Source organism: Nilaparvata lugens, chromosome 3, assembly GCF_014356525.2.
Source record: "Nilaparvata lugens isolate BPH chromosome 3, ASM1435652v1, whole genome shotgun sequence".
NCBI classification, from domain to species: Eukaryota; Metazoa; Arthropoda; class Insecta; order Hemiptera; family Delphacidae; genus Nilaparvata; species Nilaparvata lugens.
The window spans coordinates 68241700-68258754 of record NC_052506.1 but is presented as its reverse complement, the minus strand read 5'-3'; the positions used below and the strand labels follow the sequence as shown (position 1 = coordinate 68258754).

Here is a 17055-nt window from a genome sequence, read left to right as displayed (position 1 = left end):
ACTTTTTGTTTCAAGAGTCTTCACTGTTCGATAACAGAATCATATTTACCGTTGATTATTATAAATACCATGAGATACTTTTTTCATAATCATATACTGTGCTTCATCATTATTGTTATTACACTCTTCTTCATTCACAAGCATAGAAGTCAGTGAACAGGTTTAAGCATAGGAGTCAGGTTGATGATACCTGGAAAACTGCCTGCTCAACTTATTAGGTGTTATCAACTTAATCTCTCAATTTATAGAAGCTGTGCACAATCAAATACTGGGAAATCCCTTTGAAAACAATGCTTGAGAAGGTAACCAGTTTATATTCAAGCTGGTTAGTTACAGAACGACTTCACGACTTTGACGAAAATCCCATGTGGAAAAATAATGATGAATATGTGGAGGAACCAAGGAACATAACATTGAAGTATCACAAAATGTACGAATGAATGTGTGTACGAATTAAAATGTCCTGAAACCTCATGAGTTGAATATTAGTTTGCATGTAGCGTAGCTAATACTGATGAGATTTTATAAGCACTTTTCTGCAATTTAGGACCGAACTCCCGCCGAATTCAGCAATGAACTGAAAGGGCTAGTTCAAGTGGACGAGAAACTGAACATTCACGGGAGAATGCAGCTACAAAAATACTGTCGTGCATTTCACGCTGATTGCGCCAGAAAAATGCTGTAAGGCAAGTTAGAGCGATCAGGACTGGTTTTGAGGGGGGGTTATGTGGGCGAGTCTGAAAAAGAGCTCACCGCTCTTCCAATGAACTTGAATCTGGTTGGATAAATGATTATAAAGCGTGGATCAGAGAGTTCAGGGTGATGAATGAGAAATTCAGTCAACGCCAAACAGGTACATTTAGTCCTATTTTTTTTTATCTGCAACATTATGTTCATTGACGTTTATTTCACCTGCTTCATTACTCACCGAGAGGAGATTCTCTGGACTTATTTCGTTCTATAGTAATATACTTCATTTATAATATAAAGAGTGATATGAAAAAGATTAAATTGAAATGAATTGAAGCGAGTTCAATTGAACATGTGATTCCAGATAATGTGAAATGCTATAAAATTGTTCAGAGTCGTGATGACAAGCTTGGCAAAAAAGCTGTGAAAATTCTATGAATGAACCACAATGATTGAATCGATGAGTGGATTCGAATAATAAATAGTCTCTCCACTTTTCATGGAATCAACCATATTTTTATAACACTGGATATTGTTAACCATGACTTTTTAGAATAATATTGCCTTACTCCTTTCCACAATATAATTTATGAAATTCATTAAAGGTTCCCTTCAGTCCAAGGTTGGATCTTGGAGTTTCAACTTTTTTTTCAAAGAGAAATATCTTGTGGAATCTACAACTCTTCAAACACTCTCTATCCACTTTTAATGCCAAATCATTAGATGCAAAGTTTGATCGGAGACCGGAGATCGGAGACTCGGAGTATCCTCCTGATTTGTATGGAGTGCTTGGATAGGCTGAATTTTCATGTTTAGCGGTTCAAAAATAGACTCCAAAGCCATTAGATATTTACCAATTGAAAATCTACGCATCGCCTAATATCATAAAATATAGAGAATCTAATAAATTATTGCACCTAAAAAGTAATGATGTCAGTCGTTAGGATCAGGCAACTCAATTTATTGAAAACACTAATCTGGAAATGGTGTGAGCCTTGTTGCATAATCTACCCCTGTCGTCAGGGAGAGAGTACTACTTGATACCCTGTTCTCATAAGCCCTAATTCATCGTAATATTATCATTTCTTATACTCTTCCTATAGCTTCTTATGTAATATTTCCACTCAAATACTACTCAAGCCATCTCTAATGTTATGAAAAATCTCTTTCATTATTACTTCGAACCAATATTATTCGAAAAAGACAGTTTCGTCTGTATAAATTGAATTGCAGTTCATTCCTGAAAGGATAAATCTAATGTGTCAATGAAATCTAGAGTTTGTGACGCATTGGGAAATGAAAATGCTTTGGCAGCGCTGTTGTCATTCAAGTTCTTTCGCTTGAATAATAATGATGAAAATGTTCATAAACTATTGGCAATCTTGAATATTAATGACTTCGCAGTACGTCATAAGGTAGCTGTGTTATTGTTCACATCTTATTTGGTACTCAAATTTTTTTGTAGTAAATTCAACTGAGATTTGAGGGGTTATTCAGGTAAATCAATAAATAAAATTGAGATTTTGAAATATCTCTTCTCAATTCATTCCATTGCATTCCAAGCCACTAATTCCAGGACTGTCTTATTAATACTTGAGAGAGGAGACTTGAGATGAGACTAAGAACGTTTTTGAACTTCTGAAGAGCATTCAAAGGCTTATTTGACAGTGATGCAACGAGCGTAATACTGTATAATGGCAGGGCAAGGAATTCTTTTGGAGTAGCTTCCTCAAAAGACAAAAGCAATTTCAAGTTGCGTCTTGTATCTTGTATCTTGCACCCTGCAAATCATTTGTAATGGTGAGCTTTCTCGGAACAATCCATAAGATAGCTTCAGGGATTTCTTGCATCTGTGTCATTGTGGACAAGGACTAACTTCTGTGATCAAATGGATTATTTGCGCCGATTCACTCATCCGAACTGGGTTCAATTTATCTCCAACAATTTTTCCATAGTTCTTCTTTTCAAAAAAAAGTTTCAAACAGAGAATTTAATGATAGTTTCTTCAGGATTATTACAAATGGAAAATAAAATTATCACACCCTATTGAAGAAACTGACAACTAAGATTGAACGAATGAGACTTGCAGTTTTTAAAATCCCTTCAAATGAATATTAGTTTAAGCAGACGTGCATGTAAATATCAACAAATTAGCTATACAACAATAGAAATCTCATACAGTTTTCTATTCATAACACAAAAAGCAATAATTGATTTTTAATACACTATTCTTCATTATTCAATTAATAATGGTGAAAGGAGCTCTTTAGACGTTTCTAAGATAGTGGGGTTCGTAGAAAGGTATATATAAAAGCAAAATAGTTAATTAGTTGTTCTAGCATTGTATTAGAGGGTTGAGTGTAAGTGATGCGCCTTAAATTGCAGCAATTCAATTCAAAATCTTCTGAATTTCTAGTCTAAATAGTTAATCAAATAGACATGTTATATTATGAAATGATATAACCAGTAAAAACCAATCACAACTTTGGAAAATGACTCCTCTAATGATATTATTATGGAGGATTAAAGTTGAGGATACTCTTCCATTCTAACTACTCGCACTTCAAGAACTTGATTCTCATTTCTACTCACTTTTCTTCTAGAACAACATTTAATCGACTATATCGACTATAAATTAAAAGCAGATCAGTTAAGACTTACTATTGTCCTGGTTATGTGTTATTCGGTCCAGGGAAACTGGCAAGGTGTATCAGTGCATACAACAATATACATTTGTCAAAATCGTTCTGAAGATTTGAGATGTTCTAAATTTATTCTTCTTTGATTTCAAAATTTCCTTCAAATTACTACTAAATTGAATATAATATATCAATCGTTAGTATGAAAAATACAAAAATATATTCTCTCAATTTGATATCTTTCGGATGAGAAGATAAGTCGTCCGTCCCGACTACCCAAAAAGTAGTCGTCATCTCTCATCATCCCTCTCACTCATTACCCACGCACAAGCCTAAGAGCTTATGTGGGCATCATCCTCAGTACTATTAGACCTATTATTATTATTTGCTTTTGTTGAGCAATAATTGTTTTTATCATGTTTTATTGTGAATTGCAGACTAAAGTATGTATGCAAACTATGTACAGACTAAAGCTGCGTTTACACCAAAGCTATTAACAAAATGTTAATAACTCAATCCTTGTAGATTCTATTAGATTGAACATAACTTATCATACACATGATGAACATATTATGTGTTTGTCAAGCTCCGTTCAATCTAATAGAATTTATAAGGATTAAGTTAACTTTGGTGTAAACGCAGCTTTATGCGCCGCAAACGCACGCCTTGCATTCTTCATCAGTGATGTGTACTTTATCATTTTACTATATCTGAAATGATACATATACATGTTGTATTATCAGCTCATGGAGAGCGCATGGCGCACGTTTGCGGCGCATAAATTTGTACGCATCTTTTGGTTTGCTGTTTGTTGCTTTCCACATCACCAAACAACCAAAGTGGGATCGATTCGGTTTTCTCGTGAAATGTGATAGACACTTGTGCTAGCGTACTCACTACTCACATGGCAATCGATGTTCTATTTTCAGTTGCCAAATATCTGCTATTGGACGATTTTTTGCAGTTGATGCCGGATCGAGTGGAGCAGTATGTGGTGGAGGAGGAGGAGGAGGGGATTCAGCATTGGCCAATGAATCAGCGTCGCTGACGAACAACATTCTATCAGCAGGAAAGCTGCGTCAGCATCGATCACTGCAACACTTCTCCAGAGCCACAGCTAAATACACGTCAACTTCCACTGACAAGAAAAAAGATACAGTCAAACTGTGCTTTTTCAAGGTAACGCTATCGACATGTTTCATTTGCGGCTTCATATCAATTCTTGTTCCAATGCTTCCAGTTTTTTCTTTCACTTCAAACTTGGTCTGATACCAAGCAGTTTCAGGATAGCAAAATAGCAGTTGTCATGGCGTGATATGGATACTATAGTTAAATCAACTATATGGTGTTATTTATGAGGATTGCTGTAAGTATACACTATAAAGTGAATCCCACTATAGTATGGTCTCAAATCAAATCCATTCAACTTTTTGCGATGTATTATACAACTATTTCAACTGGAGTACTTATATCCAGTAGAAAGCGTGATATAATTCCATGATTATATACAGTTATGAAGTATGCATAACTGTACTTTCCACAATAAAAATTACTGGAAACTTGAGAACATTTCTTGGAAAAACACAACATTGATCAGACAGATGATGCTTCAATTGAAGAACCTTCAAATTCCTTGGAAGGTTTACAAACACTGAACCAGGCCGATTTCAACTCATAGTTTCTACTATACAAAAAAGAAGCTTCACATCACAAATTCACAAAGAGTTGAGAACTTCCCTTAGTTGATTTCAATGTATACCTCCTTCATCAATGGAACACTAAATTCTATATGAGTTATAATAAAAAGACTGTTGATATTTCTCCACAAAAAAAATTATTAGAACTTATGTAAATTAGTGAAAAAGAAGAATGAATAAACCAACTGAATTCGAATTATGAATCAAAAATTACTCATCATTACTCAGAAGAGTGAGGAGTTCAAATGAGAAATTGGATTGATAAGAATTCTATTCTCAATATTATAGATGAAACTTCCGAACATTCAAACAACATTTCTCTTGAAATTATCTATTTATCATCTCAAAGAATCATCAAAAATGGAAATTGATCAAAACCCTTAGGTACCTTTATTGCAGCTATCCTGATGCTTATCCTGATTCCAAACCAGCAATTTGTTAGTTTCTAATAAAGTATAATTGCTTCGCCTGAGCTATTCATTGTATAGCTGTTGTACATGGTACATAATAAACGTGCAGTAGAAGTCGAGATCAATCGATCAGTGTAATTTGCTGCTTGAAGTTCACTTTTGGTGCTTCACTTTATACTCTTTGCCACATAATCGAGTCTCTGATGAGAGTTTGATTCAATATTAATTATTTTCCTGTTCAATGTGGTTAGCATCCAACTCAAAGCAACATGAAGCTGATGTAGATGACAATTCATAATGACGTTTCTCAGTTGAAAAAACAAGTCATTTCAGATCTTTGTGTAAGATGGATAGATATTAAAACCGTTCCAGGATGTATTGTATTATTCAAGTTCATTATATTTCAAGTTTAATAGTTTCTGTTTTGTTACTTCTCACCAGCACTCAAAATAAGGAGTTGTTGGTAACAACCAATATTGAGAAATAGAACGCTTTTTTTCAGCTCGCTAGTCTATCATAAAGTTCTTCAAGTAGAAGTATAATTCTGTGAGTTAATTTATAACTTGTGAGGTATGAATTCGATCTCATTAATATGGGTCCCTCTATCGGAATTTTCCAATAAACCGATATTCTTTATAATTTTCCCTAGATCACAAATCTTTCAATTCTTGGTACTATTATTCTATGATTCCTATCTTCATAACCCGCATACTTAGAAATTGATATATATAATTCAATTATGAACTATCTTTCAAGATGACCCTTCAAAAAAGGTATCAAAGTTCGAAGGGAAGAATAGGATAGGCCTACTCGCCGCTTTAGATTCTTGTAGCTCTTAGATCTGGATATGGATGTATGTACAATGATTTTCAAAAATCTAAATCATATTTTGTTGAAATTATTGCACTCAAACAGTAGACAAACCTTTTCGGGTAACGAAAATGTGATGTTTCCATCTATTCTACATTAATTCAATTTTGAAATCGACGTTTTTGATTATTTTATGAAAATAATCCAATATTTTCATGATCTTAATGCTCTCAACTACTCCTAATACATTTTTCTAGGTGAAATATGCCTATAGAAGTAGGTAAATGTAACAATTTCATTACAGATCATTTTTGTGTAATGAATAGACAGATTCACATAATAATCATCCTGTATTGAATTGATCTGAAATTCCATCTGACATTCTCACTTTCGACAACTTTCATCAATTCACTGTTGAGCTTTTTTGACGAGCTACGGATTCAGTTCTGAATTCCGATGAAATCTATAATCACCCCAATGGAAACAAGCAATGGAATTTCAAACACGAAAGAGATATAATGTCCTTTGCTTGTTACCAATACATTCCAACATTGTGAATATCATACAAAGACCATACGGTACGGAATTATATTGTGTTACATTGTTTTATAAAGTTGACAATGGTTTTGATAAATGTAGATAAACATGCTTCATTTTTACTATTTTAAGTTCCAATACCAAAAATATGATTCTTGTTTACAATTTGTTATTAATTACACGTAGTTTTTATTTATGGATGATGCCATGTGTAATGAATGAGCCATGTGTATGGTAGGATTCGAACCCACGACTTTTGTTAGCAGCACTTCATTAAATATTGATAGCTATCTATAGAATTCCACCAAGGAATTGTGTATGGATCGCATTTATAAATGTCAATGTAATGACTTAATATCCTATCTAGTTATGAGAGAAATGTTGCTCAAACAGCAAAATACACAATAATTATTATAATCAGCATTATATAAATGTGGAATAAATCAATTTCAATTGCCTCTCAACATTTTGATACTATGGAGGAAAAAAAGATTTATTGACTTCCCAATTAATTGCAGATAGATATTCTTGTTTTTCTATTAGTTGTTGTTTGTCATTCATTCCATCACAAACAGAATATAGTAACACGTGTTACAGGTGAAATCAATTACGTGACTGTTTGCAAACTGTGTTGATATCAACCTGCATCTCAGTATCCAATTTCACAGTGAAGAGACCTGAAGAAAACTTCAAATGTAATTTTATTGTTACAGCATGCATATTGCCAGTGGGAAGCTTTACTTGGAAACTCACTTCAAGATAAAGTTCAAAGTTCATATCATATTATATCGTCACGTTGGCTTCTTCTGAATATTAAATCAACAGGGTGGCAATTCACGTATGAGAGTACCTACAGTAATCCACCACACTCACTTGAATCCAAGACAAGAAAGCTTCAGGGAAAAATTCATAGTCTTCAAAGTTGAGTTGAGACTCGTGCAAAGATTGGGATCTTCTTCGACTATCAAACAAATAAGCTCTAGAAATGATATCTCCTGCATAAAAGTACAGGGATGAGTAGGAAAGAACTTGTTTTCAATTTCATAATTTTGTTATTTACTCAAGTCAGGAACTGTTTCTCAAATCATTCACATTTTAGCATCTTAAGTTTTTTAGGGGAGGATATATATTTCATTGATTTGGATCCCACAGGATATACCAAGTAGGTTTATTCCAAGAACTAAGCTTACTAGCTTACGTAGCCTACTAGAACTGTGCCTAGTATATCACATCAATTTATTTTAAAATCAAATTGGAATGGAAATTGTCTCTACTATTTTCAAATGAATCGCATCATTGATAGTAATATTTGCCTCGTTCTTCTGTATAATATGGAGACAAATATGATGGATCCGAAAAATAAAATAGATTCACAATTCACTTTGTAGACTGCCAATTTTATTCAGATGTATCAATAAAGATACCGGTATAGATATATTCTCTCTATTTGTCCATGTTTCTTATGAATGAGTTGTGAAAAAGGAGAATGAGAAGAGGAGAACTTATTGAAGCACAAGATCGACGAATAATGGCCCATAAGATATTTAGCTTATCGAGAGTGGGGTTTCAAAAGCATTCATGTGCAAAAAGATGAAGGGAAATGCTGGTGAACAAAATGAAGGTTATCTTTTCTGTATTGCTCTTATCTTACACTTTATATTCGATTCAGAAGCTGTGCTGCACTGAATAATCTTTCAGAAACATTCCGGCTCGAGTCTTCATCTTTTTATATCCTCTCTATTCATGGTCTCGGCTCAATTTCTATGAGCTCACCACTAACAATGTGCTTTGATAAGGTTTCACACTGGATTGAAGATCCGCGGCTAAAAATTCTTTCCTCAAAAGAAAAGCCCATTTCATTTTTGAGTCATGAGCTTCGGAAACGCCCTCATACCAATAATGCTGAATTTATTCATTACAGTCAAACTTCCATTTTCGAATTCATTTATACAAGTAGCAGTTCGAGTCTTAGGCCTTAACTACTAAGCTGTTATAGCAAAATTATTACAATCCATGCTATTGTTTAAATAATAGGAGACACTTGAGGTAGTCCTGCATCATACAAATCTGTAATTGGTTTATGTTCAATATTTTCATCAATAATATTAATTATAATTTTTGAAACATAGATGGTGTAACAAACTTTCAAGCTGTCATTAACCGACCACACTTATACAATGAAGGGAACGGACCACAATACTTATGAGATGAACGGAAGTAGAAAAAAAAACTTGGAATGATAAACTTCTTAAAATAAAAACTTTTTATTAGAATAAATAAAATTGTTGATGAGCAAGTACACTATCTTTGAAATATCAACTAATAATTGGTTGCAAATTGAATTAAATTTGGTCGCAGCTTAGACACGAATTGAAAAGGCCGTCATGACATCATAGTGGGATTTGCAAACTGGATGCAAAATTGATTACCTCTGGTACCAGTAAACCATTCCCAAAGCTGTTATCTCTTAATCCTGCTGCCGAGACCAGTGTACTTGGACTTCTGTAAACAGAAATTGATAATCTAGCGTGCGTTTCTATGAATTTGCTCAGCCTTTACAGATTCATATACAAATTTAACAATGTTACGACGTCTGTTTTGTTTAATCATACGGACTTACAAACTTTTTTATTCATACGATTTTAGGCAACTTTTTAGAAATTAGAAATAACAAACATTCATTACTTCCAGGACATACAGAAGATTGATTGTGTACTTTATCCAGGTAGATTACAATATATTATACTGGCTTATACACTTTTAAACACAATGCAGCAAAATTTTAACATAATAAATATATTATAATCAATATAAATTGAGGAAAAATTATTGAATTGTATATGATACTAGCAGGGCACCCGTGCTTCGCTATGGGAATTTAAAGATAAAATTATTTTTGTGGAAAATTTATAATCTAAATCCTACCAAAATTGTTATAATCGTTTTTGAGATTAGGCCACAACTTGGCATGAGAATTATTGTGTCAAATCATTCAAATAATCAATTGATGTGTTGGAAGTGCTCTGTAGAAGAGTAGTCTGCGAATTTTTTAGGATATGGGGCAGGGCTTAAGAGTCGCCCTCGACTTCATTCATTGGCAATTAATATTTCTCGTTGACAGTTATCAAATTAGCAGTGATCATGTTATTTTTGCTTTGGCAATTGGAGATTAAATTCCAAATTAGGTTGATTCGGAATTTGATGACTCTGGTATCCATGGATCTCTTGCTTATTCTGGAATTTTTGGCATAGCCTGTTGCTTACTTTTCGTTTCACTCATCCAAAAGTGTAAAAGCAGCCAATCCACTGATTCTTTCTTCCATGGAAGTTCATTCATACATAAGAGTCCATTCATAATAGTATAACATTTATTGTGGCTGATTCCACATGTCCTAAACTCTACAATCATAAATATTCGAATCAAATCGTTTTTTATTTTGACAAAAAAACACAACTCAGTGAAATAAAGATATATAAACTTCTATACAGTTAGTTCCTGTCAAAATAAAAATACTACTTGCTAAATTATTTACAATTTGTATGCAAGTAGGAGGTCAGTGAAAAAAAGTTTTTAATGCTACATTCACACACACACTCACACATCTTTCTCTTCCAAGTTGGTATGTGCAAAAAAGGTAAAAGAAGTATTATAATAGAATGGGAATCAGATAATTACAGGAAAATAACTCTCAATAGTTTCAGGCAGACATCCAGTAAGCCATTTTGATATTTGTTTTTTCAAAAGTATTTTGTTCTCAATATTTCTTATATAATCAGGTAGATAGTTGGAAAATTTTGGCCCCAAAAAGACAAAGGATTTCTGAAAAAAAGTGTTATACACTCTGGGGTGTCTAGCTAAATTTTCAACTACTCTTCTAGTTCTGTATACATTATCATTCTCGAACATTTGCCGACTTCGATTGCCTGATAACATGTAAAAGGATGATAAGACTTTGAAAACATATTTATAGCGCAATGGCAAACGATTGAAAAATTGAAAGATAGGAAAAGAGTGTTCGATCCTGCTCACACCCTTCATACATCGTATTATGGCTTTTTGAAGCACAATTAGAGGTGCTAGATGGGTTTTGTAGGTGGATCCCCAGCAACTAATGCCATAACTCAATTTGGAATCCACCAGAGCAAAATAGAGTTGCCTGAGCACAACTGAAGGAATTAATTTTCCAAGGTGGTAGAATGTTTTTAGAATATGGCGGAGATAATATTTTAATTTACAAATGTGATGAGACCAAGAGAGTTTCTCATCCACTATCAGACTTAGATACCTGATGGAATCAGTTTGTGCTGCCACAGTACCACAATCACAATTGATTTGACTACAAGAAATTGTATGAAATTTTAATGGGTGAAGGAGTTGCCAAGGAGTAGACAATGTAAATAATATATATTTAGTTTTAGAGAGGTTTAGGGCTAGGCCATTCTTATTGAACCAGGAAAGCATTCTATTCAGATCTTTTTGCATAATTTTATTTAGGTTTTGCACGTCTGTATTACAATAAGAGAAAGCAGTATCATCTGCAAAGGAAACTGGAATACCATTAAAATTACCTGAGAAAAGGTCATTTATAAAAATGAGAAATAAAACTGGTCCAAGTACTGAACCCTGCGGGACCCGACAGTCCACTTCCAGGATCTCACTTTTGGCATCCCCCAGGGCAACATACTGCACTCTTTCACTCAAATATGATCTGAACCAATTATTTAGTTCGTCAAGCAGTAGCGAATGTTTAACTGTATCAAAGGCCTTTCTGATATCTAAGAAAAGACCAGATACCGGAGGAGCAACTCTGGCATTCAGGCTATTATATAATGTTGACATGAAGCTCTCAAGAGTCATTCCCGTATTACACCCTTCACGGAAACCAAATTGACGTGCATAAAAAAAATTGTTGAATTTAAAAAGCATAATATTCTTTTTTGACTACCCTTTCCAGAAGCTTGGAAAAAATCGATAACAGTGAGATTGGTCTATATTTGTTTAATTAAGATTTTGAACCACTTTTAAAAATAGGAATTACCTTGGCTAGTTTCATTGCTGTTGGAAATTAGCCCTTGATAAACTATGATTGAAAATATCAATCAGAATGGGAATCACAACAGTTGCAATAGACTTTATCATTTTTGATGATACACCATCATCCCCTGGAGCCTTTCCTTGCTTCAAGTCGTTCATATACAAGAGGAGTTCATCATATGTTACTGGCTCAAAAAAATAGAATGTGGGCAGTGGGGAATTTGAAAGAAATCGTCAGTCTCTACCAACTCCTGATCAGCACCGGTTGTGACTGAAGATGCTACTTCTTTAGAGACATCAACAAAAAACCTATTGAAAAGATTGGCCAAATCACAAGGATCCGTTATAATTATTACCATGTTCAATTTTGAGTTTATTGTTACTACTTTTCTTATTAGAGTTACCACATAATTTATTCAAGATAGACCACTTTTTTGAGGTGGCAGGTCATTAATTGTATAATAATATTTCTCTTTTTCTATTTTGATCCAGGATTTGATTTTCTTGGAAATAATTTCAATTTGGCTTTTATTTGAGTATTTTCTGAATTTCTTCTAACTTTTTAATCAATTTATCTCGGGAATGGATTGCTTCACATAAACCATTTGTTATCCAGGTTTAAGTTTTCTTAAATGCGTCCCTCTTGCCACTATTATTCTAGAGGATTTGGAACATTCAATATACTCATTCAAAGTGTTTAGAAATGTATAAAATTTGAAATCTAAGTCATCACTGAAGAGAACATCACTCCAGTCATGAGAGCGCAACATTTCCTGTAAGGGCCCATAGTCTAGAGTAACCCTCTCCCCAATAACACATTTATTATCTAGCCTATTATTTTGACTGAGCGTTATGGCTACAGCTTTGTGGTCACCTATTGATGTTTCTATTACAGTACCTTCAACAAAATGGGAAAAATTTTGTGATCTGAAATATATATGCTTCTTTCACTTCTTTCATGTGGAAGAAGAATCTGTTACTCTGGTAAAATGTTTATAATTTGCTCAAAACCGTAAAAACTCAATATATCAAGATAGCCATCAACTTTATAATCATTATTGTCATTATTCAGTATGTTCAAATTTATATCACCAATATGATGGAATCGCCTGCCGGCAAGTTTTCTAGTACAGCGCTAGACAACTTGTTAAAAACCGCTCAAAAAGCCATGCCAGCGATAGAGACATAAAATTTAAATTGGTAGTTATATGAGCTACATCGCAGAGTTATCAAATCCGCACCCTCGATGTAACCATCTACACTCTCACATACAAAATCAGACAATTCAATTGAGTAGTAAGCTATTATACCAGTAGCAAGAGTAAAATTGGAAATACTGGGAATTTGCTCATAACCATCGATGTAGAATTGAGATGCCTCATCACTTGAGTTCACCATACCTCGGACAATATCAGAATTGCAGGCCTGCGACTCCAACAACTGATATAAGTTAACAAGCTATCAAAATTACCTCTAATTCCTTGTATATTCTGATGAAATACGGTCAAATTGAAGCCACCCGAAATATATGAGAGTCATTACTTCGTCAACAGACTTTAGTAACATACAATATTATTATTTAATTCTTCCATTCAGAATGGAAAAAAATAATACATTATTTAATATGCACATAATACATGATATGATTGGAATATTACGAAAGATTGAAAGAATCACACATTCACACACACACACACACGCACACAAGATCATAATGTATTCTCATCATGAAAGAAAAAAAAAACTACGTTTGAGCTCCTTAGCTAAATATTATTATAACAAGCACTTGAAGGAAAAAAATTGTTGAAAAGACTCACGCGCCCACTCAACAAAAAAAATTAACACAGAAAATTTTGAATAGAAATAATAAAATAAATGTAGGACGGGAAGTGAGCCAATCAATATTGTGAGTATTCATATTATTCAAAATATATCATGATATCAGAAATTGAAACATGGTTTCTTTAGATTGAGGTAATCGTGTGTAAGCTATTAAAATGCTATTATCTGTTATTAGATCTATTATATGTACAGCCATCATCAAAATATATAATCACACGAGTACTAGCAACAGATCAGGCATAAAGAAGAATACAATACACCGCACGTAAACAAAAAAGTATCTCGTCCATTTTAGAAATATTATTATCGGGAATCAAATTAAAAATCAATTAATTACTCCTATTCGAACATGGAAATAAAAATAATTGCTAGTAAACAAATTAAAGCCCACAGTACAACAGATTTTTTCACTAATCAAAAACCAATTAAAAACCCTGATCGTTAAAGACTAGTGTTTATGATTTTTGTTCAAATTTCTTCATAATTTTTTTCCAAATCTGCCTGACTATTTATCACATGCACTTGATCATCACTGTCTTTTCTAACCAATATTTTCCAGTTTCTTAGCCAGTCATATTTTATATTGTGAGTCTTTTTCAACAAACGAGCATTTTTGAATAGAAGTCTATTCTCCTTGGTGAGCGAGGGATTGATGTAAACAATATTCTCCGAATTGAAACCCAAATCACGATCTCTAAGACCCTTTTGCTTCTTGGAAAGTTCTAGGAGAGCAAGAGCATCGGATCGTCGCACATATTTAATAACAATGCCGCTGTCCGATGTGCGTGGATTAATGCATAATATCAATTAGTTCAAGTGAAAAATCGAATTTGAGTATTAAAGTGGGATCATTTTAATGTGAATTTGCATAAATCTGGATAGAGTTCATTCAATCGCTTTGATTATTGACTACCTTTATGTGATTCCTTTCTTTGATCTTAGCTTGAAACCAAAAGCTTAGGGGTGACAATTTGGATTTAAACTAACATGTAACTCAATTTAATTTCTATCTAATTGACAACTTTAGAATTAACTTATAATAATATGATCTATCAATATCAATAGCGGTTTGTCTTGTGTCATAATAACATCATGAAAGGAAATAGGAGCAGCTTTGGACTATATATTAATGTCCATTTTTCGGAAAGAATATTCAAAATATCCTACCTTCTCTACCAAAACGTTAATAATTTAATTTATTCAACTTAAAATTTGTTTTCAAATGAAAAATGTTGTAGAAGTTTTTATTTCAATACATATGGGAGTTTTAGAACAAGATATAACATTTATAATGCGAAAAATTGTGTAAGTAAATAAAATAAAATCATTGATTATTGAAATGAAGTAGGCTAATATTGGATCAGGGTAATCAACTTTCAGCAATATACAGCAGTACTGCAGTGGATATTTCAAATAATATGAGTTTATATACTGTATATACAATTTATTCTATTTGTTTTTTTAAATTCAGGGTGAAGCTTGCTCGGCTCTCGATGGACCTGATTACCTGATAGAAACAGGAAGTGCATTCCATGCACGACAAGCACTAACTAAGAAGGATTTCGTGAAAATATTAGTTCGATGATTGGGTAATATTAAGATAGTGGAATATTAAGGACGTGTGTAATGTTAAGGAAGATGATCCTTAAATTACTTTTTCCGCTTCTAGTATGTGAAGCATCCTCCTACCTTCAGAAACAAATTTGAAATCATCTTGAAAATAGTTCAGATTTCTATTTAAAGATATCTCTGACAAGCTTAACTATTCGAAAAAAGTCTTTGATCAGGAAGCTTTAAGTTGAACTGGCAATGTGCGTAGGGGTCATTATGCTGATGACGTTGAAGAGAGTAGACAAAACGTAGGCAATAATTTTGGCAACGCTGTAGTTTATCATTCAGAGTGACTTGCTTGTCGTTGAGAACAGAATTACAATACTTAAATGTGGAAAAATGAGAGATTGAACCAATAATAATTTAATGTTTCTAAGGAGGTTCTCGTGCATTTTCTTCAATGAATGCATGACAGAGAATACCTTTTTACATGTCTCATGTTCACTTGTCCTGACCAGTTCATGATAATGCCTAAATTTTCAACTGAGCTGCAGTAGTGAATGTCATTACCATCTACAGAAATTTTGTGAATTGATTCAAGATCAATATTGTTTTACGCTCTCTGAGAGAGAGAAAAAAAAAGACAGAGAGAATGGTAATTTTTTCTGGGTGAGGACCCCTTACCCCCTTCTTGGTTCCCCCTACCGTATCAGAACCTTTATTTTTACAATTTAAGCTCTGAGTATATTGTATCGCAGATTCGCAAATACATATTCACCATCAATAGTGTGTGAATGACAATTCAATATATTTATACGGGAACAGATTTTATCAAAGGCAATAACACAGTATTTTACTATTGAATCAATTCCAATTGCCTCTACTTCTTATTAGAAGAATTCTTCAAATACAGTACGGTACACATCACAAACAAAATATAGAATTATTATTGAAAAAATTACCATTTTCAGTCAAAGACAAGGTTGAATACTGTTTGGAGAATACAGGCTGAAATGTTTTGTTTCCTGCAGAATGCCTTCCGACATTCTATTGTGCAATTGTTGGTTTTTGTGTGTTCCAGTTGCGATTGCGCGGAATTGCGAATGCAAAGCAGTCACCACACTTGGCAATGCCACTGGTGGATAGCAACCACGTGGCTAACGATGCAGGTGGAGAAGTGTGCGACCACTATTCGGAGGCCTCTGCCGACAAGGAGTCCACCTACACGTTCAGTCGTCATGCCATACGATCCAACTACATGGATAAGAGCATCGAGGCTAAGAAAAAGGTGCCATTCATTCCACTTGATTTGATCTTGTTAAAATAATGTTCCTATTGATAACTGACAATAATTTATAGCCTATAAATTATTTCAATTATCTACAGTGTAAGAGCTGATACGACAAACTAAAACACCCTACATTAATTGGAAATTTGTCTTCAAAAATATTCATTATAACTCAACACTTTTTGAAATGATATTGCAAGCAGTTGCATTCTGAGTAAGATTTTTCAATTTAAGAGAGAGCTTCAGGATTGACTATTATAAGTATGATGTGATACCATACGACATGCGTTAGCCCAAAACTGCTTCAATCTCGAATATTTTCAGAAATATTTCAGCATATTGTTTCAGAAATAAAAACGGTTATCGTGTATCACGTCTTATTCAATAACAGAGACACCAATTATCATGGTTGATCAATGATCAATATGATTTGTATTATAATGAGTAGCGCCAAGCTTTTCTACTAGTCCGTCAATATTGCATAGAAAATTATGATGTACAATCTACCCAATTTCCAAAAATTTCACATTGCAAGCAATATGAATCAGTTTAAAAC

At 33.5% G+C, this 17055-nt stretch overlaps 1 protein-coding gene across 1 annotated transcript; it reads left to right on the top strand.

The window, feature by feature from the left end:
• Positions 1-2082: 2082 nt before the first annotated feature.
• LOC120350275 lies at positions 2083-16557 on the top strand. The gene is made up of 3 exons (XM_039422872.1): positions 2083-2105; positions 4259-4508; positions 16293-16557. Exons 1-3 carry the CDS (start codon positions 2083-2085, stop codon positions 16536-16538), a joined length of 519 nt encoding a protein of 172 aa, XP_039278806.1. The 3' UTR covers positions 16539-16557.
• The last annotated feature ends 498 nt before the right edge of the window (positions 16558-17055 follow it).

Coding starts and splice junctions, on each gene's coding strand:
- LOC120350275 (XM_039422872.1), top strand. CDS start 2,083: ATGACTTCGCAGTACGTCATAAG. Junction 2,106..4,258: donor ACTTCGCAGTACGTCATAAG/GTAGCTGTGTTA, acceptor TTCTATTTTCAG/TTGCCAAATATCTGCTATTG. Junction 4,509..16,292: donor TCAAACTGTGCTTTTTCAAG/GTAACGCTATCG, acceptor TGTGTGTTCCAG/TTGCGATTGCGCGGAATTGC.